The sequence below is a fragment of the Panthera onca genome, chromosome X (genome assembly GCF_046562875.1).
Source record: "Panthera onca isolate mPanOnc1 chromosome X, mPanOnc1 haplotype 2, whole genome shotgun sequence".
Classification (NCBI taxonomy): Eukaryota; Metazoa; Chordata; class Mammalia; order Carnivora; family Felidae; genus Panthera; species Panthera onca.
The window spans coordinates 117,546,734-117,559,403 of NC_138357.1; the positions used below are offsets into that span (position 1 = coordinate 117,546,734).

The window sequence follows — 12,670 nt, forward strand, 5'->3', positions numbered from 1 at the left end:
TGGTGGTAGGTTCTAAGCAAAAAACTGCTGGTGGTTTGAGAAAATGTGGTGGTGAGTCCATATCGGCACCCAGGACCCAAAGCAAAGTACTATTTCTGAAGAGTGGTTGAACTCAAAAAGCAAGAATCAAAATGTACGAAGGGACAGAAAGGGTCTTAGTCTCTTTGGGTTGTTTATTCCTCACAGTTCTAGAGGCTGGAAGGCCAAGATCAAGGTGCCAGCAGATTCAGTGTCTGGTGAGAACTTCCTTTACTGGCTCATTGGTGGCCATCTTCTTGCTGTATCCATCCTCACATGGCAGAAGGGGTGAGGGACCACTCTGGGGTCTCTTTTATAAGGGCACTAATCCCATCATGAGGCACCACCCTTATGACCTACTCACTTCCCTAAGGCCCCACCTCCTAACACCATCACGTTGGGGGTTAGGTGTCAACCTATGAATTTGGTGCAGGAGGGACATAAACATTCAGTTCCTAACAAGGATGCATTACTATTTATATGTAAAGAAGCCAGTATTGTTTAGATGCACTCATTATATGGTAAAATTAGAGCCTGTTCGCTTAAAAAACAATGATATCCAAGTAAAATTTTATGGGAAAGAATTTAACCAATAAAGTTGAATCAAGAAGACAGTAAAATGTTAAGGACAACACGTATCAAGTAAATAGTGTTGGTTCTTCTAGTGACACAGAAAAATACCTAAAATGATTACAATACTGTAATTTTGCTAACACACCAAAAGAAATGTGTCCCCCAGTGAGCAAGGGAAAGGTATCTTCCTAAACTTTTTTGAGGTGAATGCCTGCTTCAGAACAGGCAATTTTACCCTAATCCATGTAGGCTCACAGAGGAGAAAAGGGTTGGCAGTTTCCCCTACTGGTGATATCAGCAGATTGTGCACTAATTTGACAGAAAGAGGTGAGCTGAAGAGTGGGTGGTTTTTGTTTCCTGCTTTTCTAATAAATCCGTTACAAGTTTTCCAGTCACTTTCATGGTAAAGTCACTACATGGGTAAAGGATGTCTCGCTAGTTTTATAGACATCTTACATATTGGAAAAAAAAAAACTAATAGGAAGAAAAAGCCATTCAATATTAATATTGTAAAGAAAGGGTTTTATTATAGTATTTAATGAAGATAAGCAGCAATGTTAATACAAAATTCCTTCTCAAGGACATTTTGCCCCTTGCTGTTTAGGAAGGTACAAGTAAAACACTTTTGGAGGCACAAAAGACACAACATTTCTTGTTAGGGTGTATCAGTAGCCCCGGAATCTGCCAGCCCCTTCGGAGCTCAGATGACTAAGGCACCGAGGAAAAGAAACACACCTCCCCAAGGCGGTTTCCATGTAACCTCCGCAGAGAAGGTGAGCAAGAATTGATCATGCGAACCAGGACATGGTTGAGAGCGAGAGGGTGCTGTTCATAATCACACCAAAACACCAGGTGCAGGTGAATCAGGAGTGGCAAGCTGGGACACACCCAATAAAGACATCCTCTGTAGCTCTAAGAAGTAAGGGCAAGTCGGATATTGGTGCACTGGTTCTCACTCCAATTTAGAAGACTCACTGCAATAGAATTTTGCACAAACACTTTGTGAGAGGCCTAGGAGGGAAGCCCTGTGCTCTAGAAAATGCATATCGTGTGACAAAAAAATTATTTATTTATCTGTTTGTTTATTTATTTTTTAGAGAGAGAGGGAGAGAGACGATCTTAAGCGTGGCACAGGGCTCCATCTCACGAACCGTGAGGTCATGATGACCTGAGCTGAAATCAAGAGTCTGATGCTTAACGGACTGGGCCACCCAGGAGTGCCCCCTCCCTTTTTTAAGAGCAGATATCCATCCCCCCCGCCCAAAACTCACATATACAACTCCATCCCTCTTTTTCTTCTACTGAATGTATTATTTATTTTTAACTGTGGTAAGATACACATAAAAATTACCATCTTAAACTTTTTCAGTGTATAGTTTAGTAGTGTCAAGTCTACTCATCCAACCCTACCTTGCAGATCAGATGACTAGCATACTAATGAAAGAAAGACCACCAGTAAATTCAGTATTGAGTTTGAACACAGGCTTATAGGCAACTAGAAACATTCCAAGATATTTACAAGCAAAGGCAACAATGGCATGGATTCCCCCAAATACGTAGAATTCTCTAGATTTTAGCCTGTTAATTTTCTCTCCTTATTACTGTAGCAGAAGTCATTTAAACCATTATATTAACTGGGAGATTTATGTTGAGCACCTGCCTTGCACAGAACCTCAACTCATGAAATAAAGGTCAGGCAGTTCTCAAGGAAAGCCATGATAGTTCTGTCATTGTGGAAAATATTATATTCTATGAAACAATGTACAAACAATGCAAAATAACACTATAAACTATAGACTATTATATTACTAGTCTTTTGAAAACGATGCCTGTAAATAAAGCATGATAGAATTTTAAATTCTAGGAACTTCAAGCATTTTCTTTAAAATGCTCTGTATATGCTTTCTATATGATCAGGTCTTGAGGTAAAATATTTGATCTTCAGAAGTGCAAAAGGATTCCCCGTTATAAGTAAATTCTTATTTTCTTAGAACTACAAAATATTTTCTTCTATGTCATAAATTGATAGTAAGCATACCATGTACTAGGGATAACAACTAAAGATCAGGCAAATATACTTGTTGAGAAGGCTTTAGAAAAGAATATACATTCAGATTTTGAAATAAAATATCCCTAAAACCATGGCCAATGTTCAGCTAGCCAGGAAGTACCAGTTTGGGCACTGGGGCCATTTCTGAAAGGCCTGCATTCTGGATGGTCAGTGTCTGCACCTTACCGGTGTTAAATATTTTGATTACCATCACTACTTACAACTCTATAGAGTTACTAACTAATAAACATAAAAAGACAACTAATAAACATAAGACAACTCAGAAATATAGGACATAAAAAGACATTACGATTACCAACAGGTTGCTGAAGGACAAACTTGTGTCTCTTACTGCCACATCAGTGTTAAACATCATTATCAATAAAAGTTAAGAACTTCTTTACCAAAGAGCTTTCTTCAAAGACTGAAGGAGCACTGCCACACCAAGAAATGCGCATCTACAATTATTATTAAATGTAGGCGTTTAGAACACTCCAATCAGCAATCTCTAAAAAGCTAGTATGTATTCATTAAAGCAAAGTAGTGCCTAGATATGAGTGTCTTAGGGAGTTGCTTGGCTAGTTGAAGGCTGGGGTTTCGCTTGTATATTCAGTACGTAATCGTGACGGAAGGAAGAGCGGACAGTGCGATTCATTAGGGGCTGAAGGGGGCGGAAATTGTCCACCATTCTTTTCTCTTTCTCCCCCTCCGAAGTGAAGAGCAGGGTCCGAAACTGCTCAAGCTAGAAATAGAAGTAGGAAGCATAAATGATTTCAATGGCGTAACAGTTTAACTTCATGAATAAATTACTTTTATTTTTACAATTCCAAAACATTCGTCTAAAACTAGATACAGAACAACTTATTTCTGGTTAGGAATACCTTCACTACTAGACAGGGAATAAAATGTATGAGGAGGAGGGTAACAGGAGGTGGTGAAGCCAGCAGGGTACTTGGGATCCAAAGACTGGGGGTCAAAGGCCCTGTCCCCCACACATTAGCCGTTTGCCAAGGACAAGTTTTCATCTTTGATTCCAGGAACCTCATCTTTAAATGGGCAAAATAACTAGCCTACAGAATACTATAGGGAAGGCCTGATGTATACAGTAACAGTGCCAAAAATGTTTCATTTTTTTCAAAATGTAACTGTATCATTAATGTAAACAATGTCTTCTTCATTGCTCACTGTACCTGGGCATTGCAGGGGAAGGCAATGCATATGGATGTCTTCTTGTTTTTACATTTTTTTAAAGTTTATTTATTTTTGAGAGACAGACAGAGAGCGAGCAGGGGAGGGGCAGAGAGAGGGAGAGAGAGAATCCCAAGCAGGCTCCGTGCTATCAGCACAGAGCCTGATGTGGAGCTCGAACTCACGAACCATGAGATCATGACCTGAGCTGAAACTAAGAGTTGTATGCTCAACCGACTGAGCCACCCAGGTGCCCGTAGTATGGATGTCTTCTTAACAGGCAGTGGGATGCCCCCAGCCAGCACTGTCCAATAGAACTTTCTGTAATGACGGAAATGTCCTCTGCGTGATTCATTATCATAACCACTAGCCACATATGGCTACCGAGTGCTTGAAATGTGGCTAGTGTAACTAAGGAACTGGATTATTTACTTACTTATTTATTTATTGAAAGTTTATTCATTTATTTTTTAGGAATCTCTACACCCAACGTGGGGCTCAAACTCATGATCCCAAGATCAAGAGTCACATACTCTAATGACTGAGCCAGCCGGGTACCTTGGAACTGAATGTTTAATTTTTATTTTAATGTGTTTATATTTCAATGTAAATGGCCATGTGCAGCTAGTGGCTCATGGACTGGACAATGCAGCTCAGTACAAAGAGGAGCAACCCCAAGTCAAAAGCTTGTTCTCTAATATGGCGATAGCATCATTCGCCCCCCTGGCTTTCCGAGCCACCTTATTATGGAACACTGGACTTCAAGCCCGCTGTAAAATCTTTTCACAACATTTCTCCTCAGTCAGTCAGGCACGCCGCAGCTATGGAGAGGACAGCCTGGGGCACAGTAGGCAAGCATGTGAAGATGTGTTTCGATCAAAGACTTCAGGCCAAGTAGAGCTGCGGAGGCAGGATTGTGACCAGGGGCGAGTGGCAAACATAGGGACCGTATTTGCAAATTACGCATATACCCTCAGAAATTAAGAATGTGTCCAAGTACTTAAGATTTATTTTTATTCAACTAATTGCAAAAGATTAGAAATTGCTCAAGTATCATTAAGTTACATTAGATCTATAAAATGGACTAGTACATAGCCATTAAAAGTGATATTGAAGACGTTTATTACCGATAAAATGTTTCACATATCACTGAGTAAAAAGAGGAACCAAATGGTATGTACAGAATGATTCCATTTGGTGAAGAAAATTATGTATATTTATATAGATAAAAGACTAAAAGGATTTATGTGCATGTGTATAGATATACAACCAGAAAGATTTACCCAAACAATGACTAACACTGATTATAGGTGACTAGGATTATAGATGACAGCTAACGTTTTTTTTCTTACTGAATTTTCTGTGTAGAGATTTCATTTGAAAACTCCTCACATGGGCCACTGACTCTCTGATTTATTTATTTTACTGACTTATTTTTCAGTGTTAGGTTGATTTTTGACGTTTATTTATTTTTGAGAGAGAGAGAGAGGGAGAGAGAGAGAAGGAGAGAGAGAATGAGTGGCGGAGGGGCAGAGAGAGAGGGAGACACAGAATCAGAAGCAGGTTCCAGGCTCTGAGCTGTCAGCACAGAGCGCGACACGGGGCTTGAACCCACGAACCATGAGATCATGGCCTGAGCTGAAGTTGGACACTGAACCAGGGAAGCCAGCCAGGCGCCCCAGTGTTAGGTCAATTTTTAAATGTGAAGGATAAACGCAGACTAAACATATAGGTCACCAAGCCCAGGCTTATGAACAGGTAAGCTCTATGTTTTGTCATTTGTTTTTGGTGGCTTTTATCAGACAGATTTAAAAAAATTATGTGGTCTAATTTACTAGTTGGTTTCTTTAGGACTTCTGGTTTTGATATATAGTGAAAAAAGCTTCCTCCATTTGGAGGTATAAAAAGATTTTCCTACGCTTGTCCTAGCAGTGTTTTTAACATTTAATATATGTGGAATATATTCTTGCATAAGGTCTGCATGGTGGATCTAATTTTTCTCCCCCAAATGCCTGCCCAGTTGTCCTCGCATTAGCATTTACTGAAGAATCTTATCTTTTCTCCCCATTGAGATGAGATGCTACCTTTATCACAAACTAAATTCTCATATGTACTTAGACATATTTCTGAACTTACCGCTTTCTTCCCTCCAGTGATCTCTTTATTTGTGTGCCAGTACCATACTATTTAATTATTGTGACTTTATAAGTTTGTAGATCTAATCATCTCTCATTTTCTCTCTCAGAATTTTCCCTGGCTATTTATGCTTGTTCGTTTTGCCACATGATTTTAGAAGTAGCACATCTATCTAAAAATCCTACTGGCATAGTGAATGGACCACATCAAATTTCTGGAGAATAAACAGTGGATAATAACGAGTCAGGGAGAATTGACACCTAAAGATATCTTTATGGTGTCTTCTGATTCAATAACATGGTATACATTTTATGAATTCTTCTTTTGTGTCCTTCAGGGATATTTTAAGTTTACTTGTTAAATTTTCTTAAGCTTATTCCAAGGCATTTTATACTTTTGTTTTCATTATAAATAGGGTTCATTCTTCCATTATAACTTTATATCATTGCATCCTTTAACTGATTGTGATTTATATATAGTGATATATATATTTATATGTGCTTTAAATGTATTGATTTCTAGGGGCACCTGGGTGGCACAGTTGGTTAAATATCCAACTCTTGGTCTCGGCTCAGGTCATGATCTCACAGTTTGTGAGTTCGAGCTCTACACTGGGCTCTGTGCTGACGGCATGGAGCCTGATTTGGATTCTGTCTCTCCTTCTCTCTGCCCCTCCCCAGCTTGTGTGCGCGTGTTGTCTCTCAAATAAGTTAAAAGAACTTAAAAAATCAATGTATTGATTTCTACAAATTAATGTTATACTCCACTAATTACTAAACTACCTTATTTTTAAAGTAGTTTTTATTGTTTCTCTAATTCATTTTCTCTTTTCTGGTCTAATTGTATTGGCTACTTCCAGAACAACTTCCAAAGTGTATATGGTAACAATTCTTTCCGTAGTAAACATACTGTTTACTTTTGAAGTGAGAGCCATGTCTTTTTTGCAAGTTAGGGAAATCTCCATTCATTTCTATTTTATTTAAAAATTTAAAAAACTGAATAGTACATTTTGCTAATGCCTTTTAACAGTATATGGAAATGATTACATGATTTCTCTATTAAGATTCACTGACATGATGAAGTATGTTAATATCATTCCTAATAACGAACCATCCTTGCTTTACTAGAATATATACTACTTGGTCAAAATGTGTATGTTTCTTCTAATGTACTGCTAGCTTCTGTTTTTCATGTATTACTTTTGCTTCCTTTAAAACATATTCTTCAGAGAGATCAATCTTTAGTTTACTTTTAATTTTTAAAAATATTTAATGGGTGTTGGTATCAGTTATCTTGGCTTCATAAAAAAGATTTTGGAAGCCTTTGCTCCTATAAAAATGCTTTGTAATTAATAAAAATCCCATAAAGCAAGCATATACAAGTACTATTATAGTTTAAATTATGAATTAAACAGGATTTTGTGCATTGAATTTAGTAATTAGTGGCAAGTAATTACCACTTAAACTTACTTTTTAAAAAGAAAATAAACTCCAAGTTCAAAACAACTGACTTAAAATTAATGGACAGACACTGTTGGATTCTGTCTTTATCCTGAGGTTCCAGAGCAAAATTTCCTTAAGGATTTTTTTTAAAGTTTATTTATTTATTTTGAGAGAAAGTGCATGTAAGTGGGAAGGGACAGAGAGAGAGGGAGAGAGAAAGAATCCCAAGCAGGCTCTGCACTGTTACTGCAGAGCCAGATGTGGGGCTTGAACTCATGAACAGTGAGATCATCACCTGAGCCAAAATTAAGAGTTGGACACTCAATCGACTGAGCCACCCAGGCGCCCCTCCTTAAGGATTTTAAAGGGTTGTGAGCACACCCATCTCCAGTCTTCATTCTTCCCTTTAAAAGGGCCTTGTTTATATAGAGAGTCATATTTATATATAAAATACACAATACATAAGACATATGTCATTGCCAAATATGGAAGTAAAAAGCTTATGTGTCCTAAATTTTAACTGTTCTCTCTAGTTGGTTTGAAGAATTCCCCAATTTATATCCAAATTTTGAGATAAGATGTTAGCGCATTTTAATAAAAATGTAGAAGCATTACAAGATGTTCAAAACCGATGCCAAAGTTTGAGCCCAGCCTTGTGTTAAAGGGGCAGACTAGCATGTCCTCATACAGAAAGGTGGAAAGAACATACCTGATCATGATCAACCTCTACAGGCTGCTTCTTAATGATCCAGGTGACAGACTCGGAGAGGGGCGGGGTAGTCAGGGACCCCGAGTAGGTCCAGTAATCTGGGCAGGCGGGCATCAGGCAGGAAGGATCAAATGACCCAAATTCCACAAGGGTGTCCTGGCAAAGAGAAGGGGTCACCGAGTCATCATTTTGTGATGAAAACCACTCAGAAATCGGATGATGAGGCGATGATTCGAGGGGAATCTGGGGACCAGCAGTGGTCTAGAGTATCTCTGGGCACCTTTGGACAGAATCACACCCGTGCACTGCTCCTGTAATTAACTATGTATTTCTGATCATCCTCCATGGGAACACAGCCAAAAGCACTTCCCCCCTCCATTGTCGTGAGTTTACTGCAGGTGCCAGTCTCCTCTGAACTCTTCGGGAGGCGGGAGGGTCAGGTGGTAGCTGGTGCATGAACAAGGAGGCTTGTCTTTCTCAAGAGAAACGAACAGAATTCTCCTTTCTAAAACACAACGGAAAGTAGAGGGAGCCAGGCTCCTGCATCAAAAGGGGAGAAAGAGACAGGCAACGAAAAAGAGGGAGAGTGAGAGGGAGGGAGAGGGAAAGAGGCAGTGGGGAGGGACTGAGGTGGGGAGAAGAGGGGGAGACAGGGAAGAGGAGGACTTCCAGGGAACAGCCCCTTTGGGATCCTCAAGAGGCAACAGTTAATCCTGGGGTCTGGACAGAGGCGTCCATGCGGACGGGCCGGACGGAAACGGGTAACTGTTCTTCACAGCTAGCCAAGCCAAGTGTCCGTCCCACTCTTCCCTGCTCCCCGCCTGCGGGATGGGAGGTCTAGCCAAGAGGGCTGGTCTGAGTGTTCCCACGGGGACTTCGAAGACGCAGGTGTGCAGGTGTCGGAGCAGAGGAGGGGACGGCACCGTGTTCCCGAGTGCCGAGCGCTCAGTGGCATGGCGGCAGAACCAAGGCAGTGGCGAGTTGTGTTCCGGGGCGCCTTGTCAGCGTCTCCACTCGGAGATTAAACATAAAATGTATTTCAAGTGATTTAGGGGGGGAAATTACCTTATGCTTGATTGATGGCAAAGTATCCACCAATTTCTGCAGCTCTTTGTGATGTTTTCCTAGCTAAAGAAGAAGCAATGAGAAAATATTAAAAACAATGGACACTTCACTTTTGAAATCAGAACAGAATATGAATTAAAATTAGCCACCTGGTGATCACATATAAACAAACCAATCACACTACTTAAACTACACTTAAACGGGCAATTTAGGTTGCTATAAACGTCACTGAATCAAATTAGACACAAAACAAATGAGCAGGCTGTGTGCTGATAGGGTCAGTGTGCCTGCGGGGAAAGGTGCCCCAGCTCCATTTAAATATCAGTTCGTTGGGCGCCTGGGTGCCTCAGTTGGTTAAGCAGCCAACTCTTGATTTCCACTGAGGTCATGATCTCAGGGTCCTGGGATCCAGCCCCTTGTCAGGTTCCATGTGGAGCATGGAGATTGCTTAAGATTCTCTCTTTCCCTCTGTCCCTCTCCCCTACTTACATGCTCTCTCTCTCTCTCTCTCTCTCTCGAAAATAAATAATAAACACCAGTTCTTACATTGAAATTTTAATTAATTAGAATGAAAAACCATACCATGGTCAAAGTAGCCACATTTCAAGAGCTCATTTGCCACATGTGGCTTGTTACTCTTGTTACTCTATTGGACTGGACATTTTTGTTTTCAGAGAGAGTGTGTGGCAGGGGCAGAGGGAGAGAGAGAGGGAGAGGGAGAGGGAGAGAATCTTAAGCAGGGTCCATGCTCAGCTACTTGGCACACAGCCCGACAGGGGGCTTGATCTCATGACCATGAGATCATGACCTGAGCCACAATCAAGAGTTGGACGCTTAACTGACTGAGCCGCCCAGGCGCCCCTGGACTGTGCATTTTAATATCATTTGAAATATATTCATAGCAATCTCTTCTTTTAACCATTGTTCATTTTCTTTTTTTTTCCCTGAAATTGAAGTAGAGTTGACATACAATTTTACATTAGTTTCGGGTGTACAACATATTGATTCCACAAGTCAATTATGGTTTTTTTTTTATCCCGATATACTTAGATCTTAATATGACAATGTTATATCTTTTTACCCCACAATACAACACATCATGTAAAGTGGTAAGACTTTTTTACCTTTAAAAATACTCCTATCACAGCCAAACCATTTTCTTCCAGTGCTGCATCCTCAAAGTTTTCAAATTTGACTGCATTCCAATGTACCAAGTGCAGCTAAAACAGCATTAAAAGATGGTTTGATACATGAGCATATAGGATTGCTCCAAAACAGACAGCCTTATTCAACACATAATATTTTAATGTTTCCTTGCCCAAAATAAAGCCACTGAGAAAAGCATACACCAATCTGGTGCAAAATGAGAGAAATAAATAACAGGAAGAAATGTATGCAGGAACAGCAATTAACATTACTTCTGAATAGAGGGATTTATTTGGAGAAAAATAAAAGAAAACAAATACAGCAAAGTGGGTAACATTTCAGGGAGGAAGCAAACTTTGTCCATTCCCACGCTGTTTTGGATATGAAACCGTCATATCCAAAATCCACTTGCATCTAAAGGAGAGATGTTTATATTGAGAGAAATAGATTCTCTGTATGGGAATTAGACAAGAGTTGAAGATAAATTTCTTTGAGGGATAACCACTTAAAATGTGCTTCTTTTCACGGTAACATTTAAAACCAAATTAAGGAGAAATTGTAAGAATAAATTGTGTTTCCTTATGCGGTCCCTGTACTTCCCTACAAATTATTTCTTGTCCATCATTTGCCAATGCATCATCACCCAGTCTCCCAAGTAAGACCCTCAAGGTCACGGTTAACTTGCTCCTCTCCTCTCCTGAAGTGGACCATGCCTCCAAGTCCTGTTGCTTTTATTTCAGAAATGCTTGTTAAATCTTGCTCTTTTTCTGTTTCTATTGTCACAGGCTTTATTTAGGCTCCTCCCAATTCTCACTTGGATTAATTTAATCTGGTGGCCCTGCATTGTTGCCTGGCTTATAACTTCAGGCTATAATTTGAGCCTAGCTTGGAATTCTGGAAGGATTCCGTTTTAGGATCTTAAGTTTCATTTCTGCTCGATCATGTGAGATGAGGGCACATATCATTTTTACATGTATAAACTGGGAATAATCAAATATGCCCGAGAGAGCTATTTAGCATTTATAGGAATCATTGGATTTTCCCTGATAATTTCTTAGAAATTCAGCATTATCCCCACTTCACGGCTGTCGCTGTTCCCAAGCTGCTCAACATACCTCTGCCGGGTAACATTTGCTGTCCACAGTGTGCTCGGAGCCCCAAGCATCAATGGCCCCCCAGTGAAAATGGAATTGCTTCAGTCGGTAGTTGTGTTCCAGGGGTCCTCCCTCGATCACTGAAATGGCACATCCAACAATTCAGGGGACAGTTTTTCATACCATGGAGGAATGCAGGGGAAAGGCCGACTCTTTGGGGGGACCTTCTATGTGAACTGTTTTAAATGGGGCACACTGTATTAGATACACGTGTATATAAACTTGATTTCCACGCAGTCAGTACAGGTATAAGGGCAAGACTTGCACTCTGAAAGACACTGAGAATTAACACACTCCAAGCTCTGTACAACCATTAAAGGCCAATTCTTGACTTATTTTTATATTCTATATTTACTGTGCCCACTTCTTTTTTTACAGGAACATGAAATAAGGGTTTTATAACAAAGTCTTATAAAACAATTTCAGAAACTGTACATCAACATGACACAGACTATAGCCTACTTTAGTTTTTTCTGCACAAAAGTGAACCTTGAAACTCCTGTAACTAAGAAAACCGTTGCCTAACTACTTTGCATTTAACGTGGAATCACTGTGTGCATAAGATTACTACTGCAGTACCAGTAACACAAATTGATAGGTTTTATACCGGACGTCACATAAAAAGTACATTATCAAGTAGACTTGTCTTGGGACTCCTGGGTGGTTCAGTCGGTTAAGCGTCTGACTCTTCACTTTGGCTCAGGTCATGATCACAGGCTTTCTTGGGATTGAGCCCTGCATCAGGCTCTGTGCTGACAGTGTGGAGCCTGCTTGTGATCCTCTCTCTCCCTTTCTCTTTGCCCCTCCCCTGCTCATGTGCATGCACACTTCTCTCTCAAAATAATAAACATTTATTTAAAAGTAGATTTGTCTTGGGGCGCCTGGGTAGCTCACTCAGTAAGCGTCCGACTTCAGCTCAGGTCGTGATCAGGTTTGTGAGTTCGAGCCCTGTGTCGGGCTCTGTGCTGACAGCTCAGAGCCTGGAGCCTGCTTCAGATTCTGTGTTTCCCTCTCTCTCTGCTCCTCCCCCACTCATACTCTGTCTCTCTCTCAAAAATAAATAAACATTAAAAGTAGATTTGTCTTATTTTAAAGTATATGAAAGTCAATTTAAAATGCCCTACCCCCTTTTCCCAACACTGAGATTAAAACAAACTAATAAAAGAGTGGAAAATTGAAAACCAGGACA

The 12,670-nt window shown here is 40.1% G+C and overlaps 1 protein-coding gene across 3 annotated transcripts in view; it reads right to left on the minus strand.

Moving 5' to 3' along the window:
- Window positions 1-1,881: 1,881 nt before the first annotated feature.
- Window positions 1,882-12,670, minus strand: part of CA5B (carbonic anhydrase 5B) — a 51,181-nt gene continuing 40,392 nt past the window's right edge. For all 3 annotated transcript variants that reach the window (XM_081792958.1, XM_081792959.1, XM_081792957.1), the window contains 5 exons: window positions 11,443-11,561; window positions 10,306-10,401; window positions 9,182-9,244; window positions 8,117-8,272; window positions 1,882-3,383 (listed from right to left, as the gene is read on the minus strand). In XM_081792958.1, the coding sequence (XP_081649084.1) occupies window positions 3,204-3,383; window positions 8,117-8,272; window positions 9,182-9,244; window positions 10,306-10,401; window positions 11,443-11,561 (614 nt within the window). In that variant the 3' untranslated portion in view covers window positions 1,882-3,203. The remainder of the gene's footprint in view (window positions 3,384-8,116; window positions 8,273-9,181; window positions 9,245-10,305; window positions 10,402-11,442; window positions 11,562-12,670) is intronic.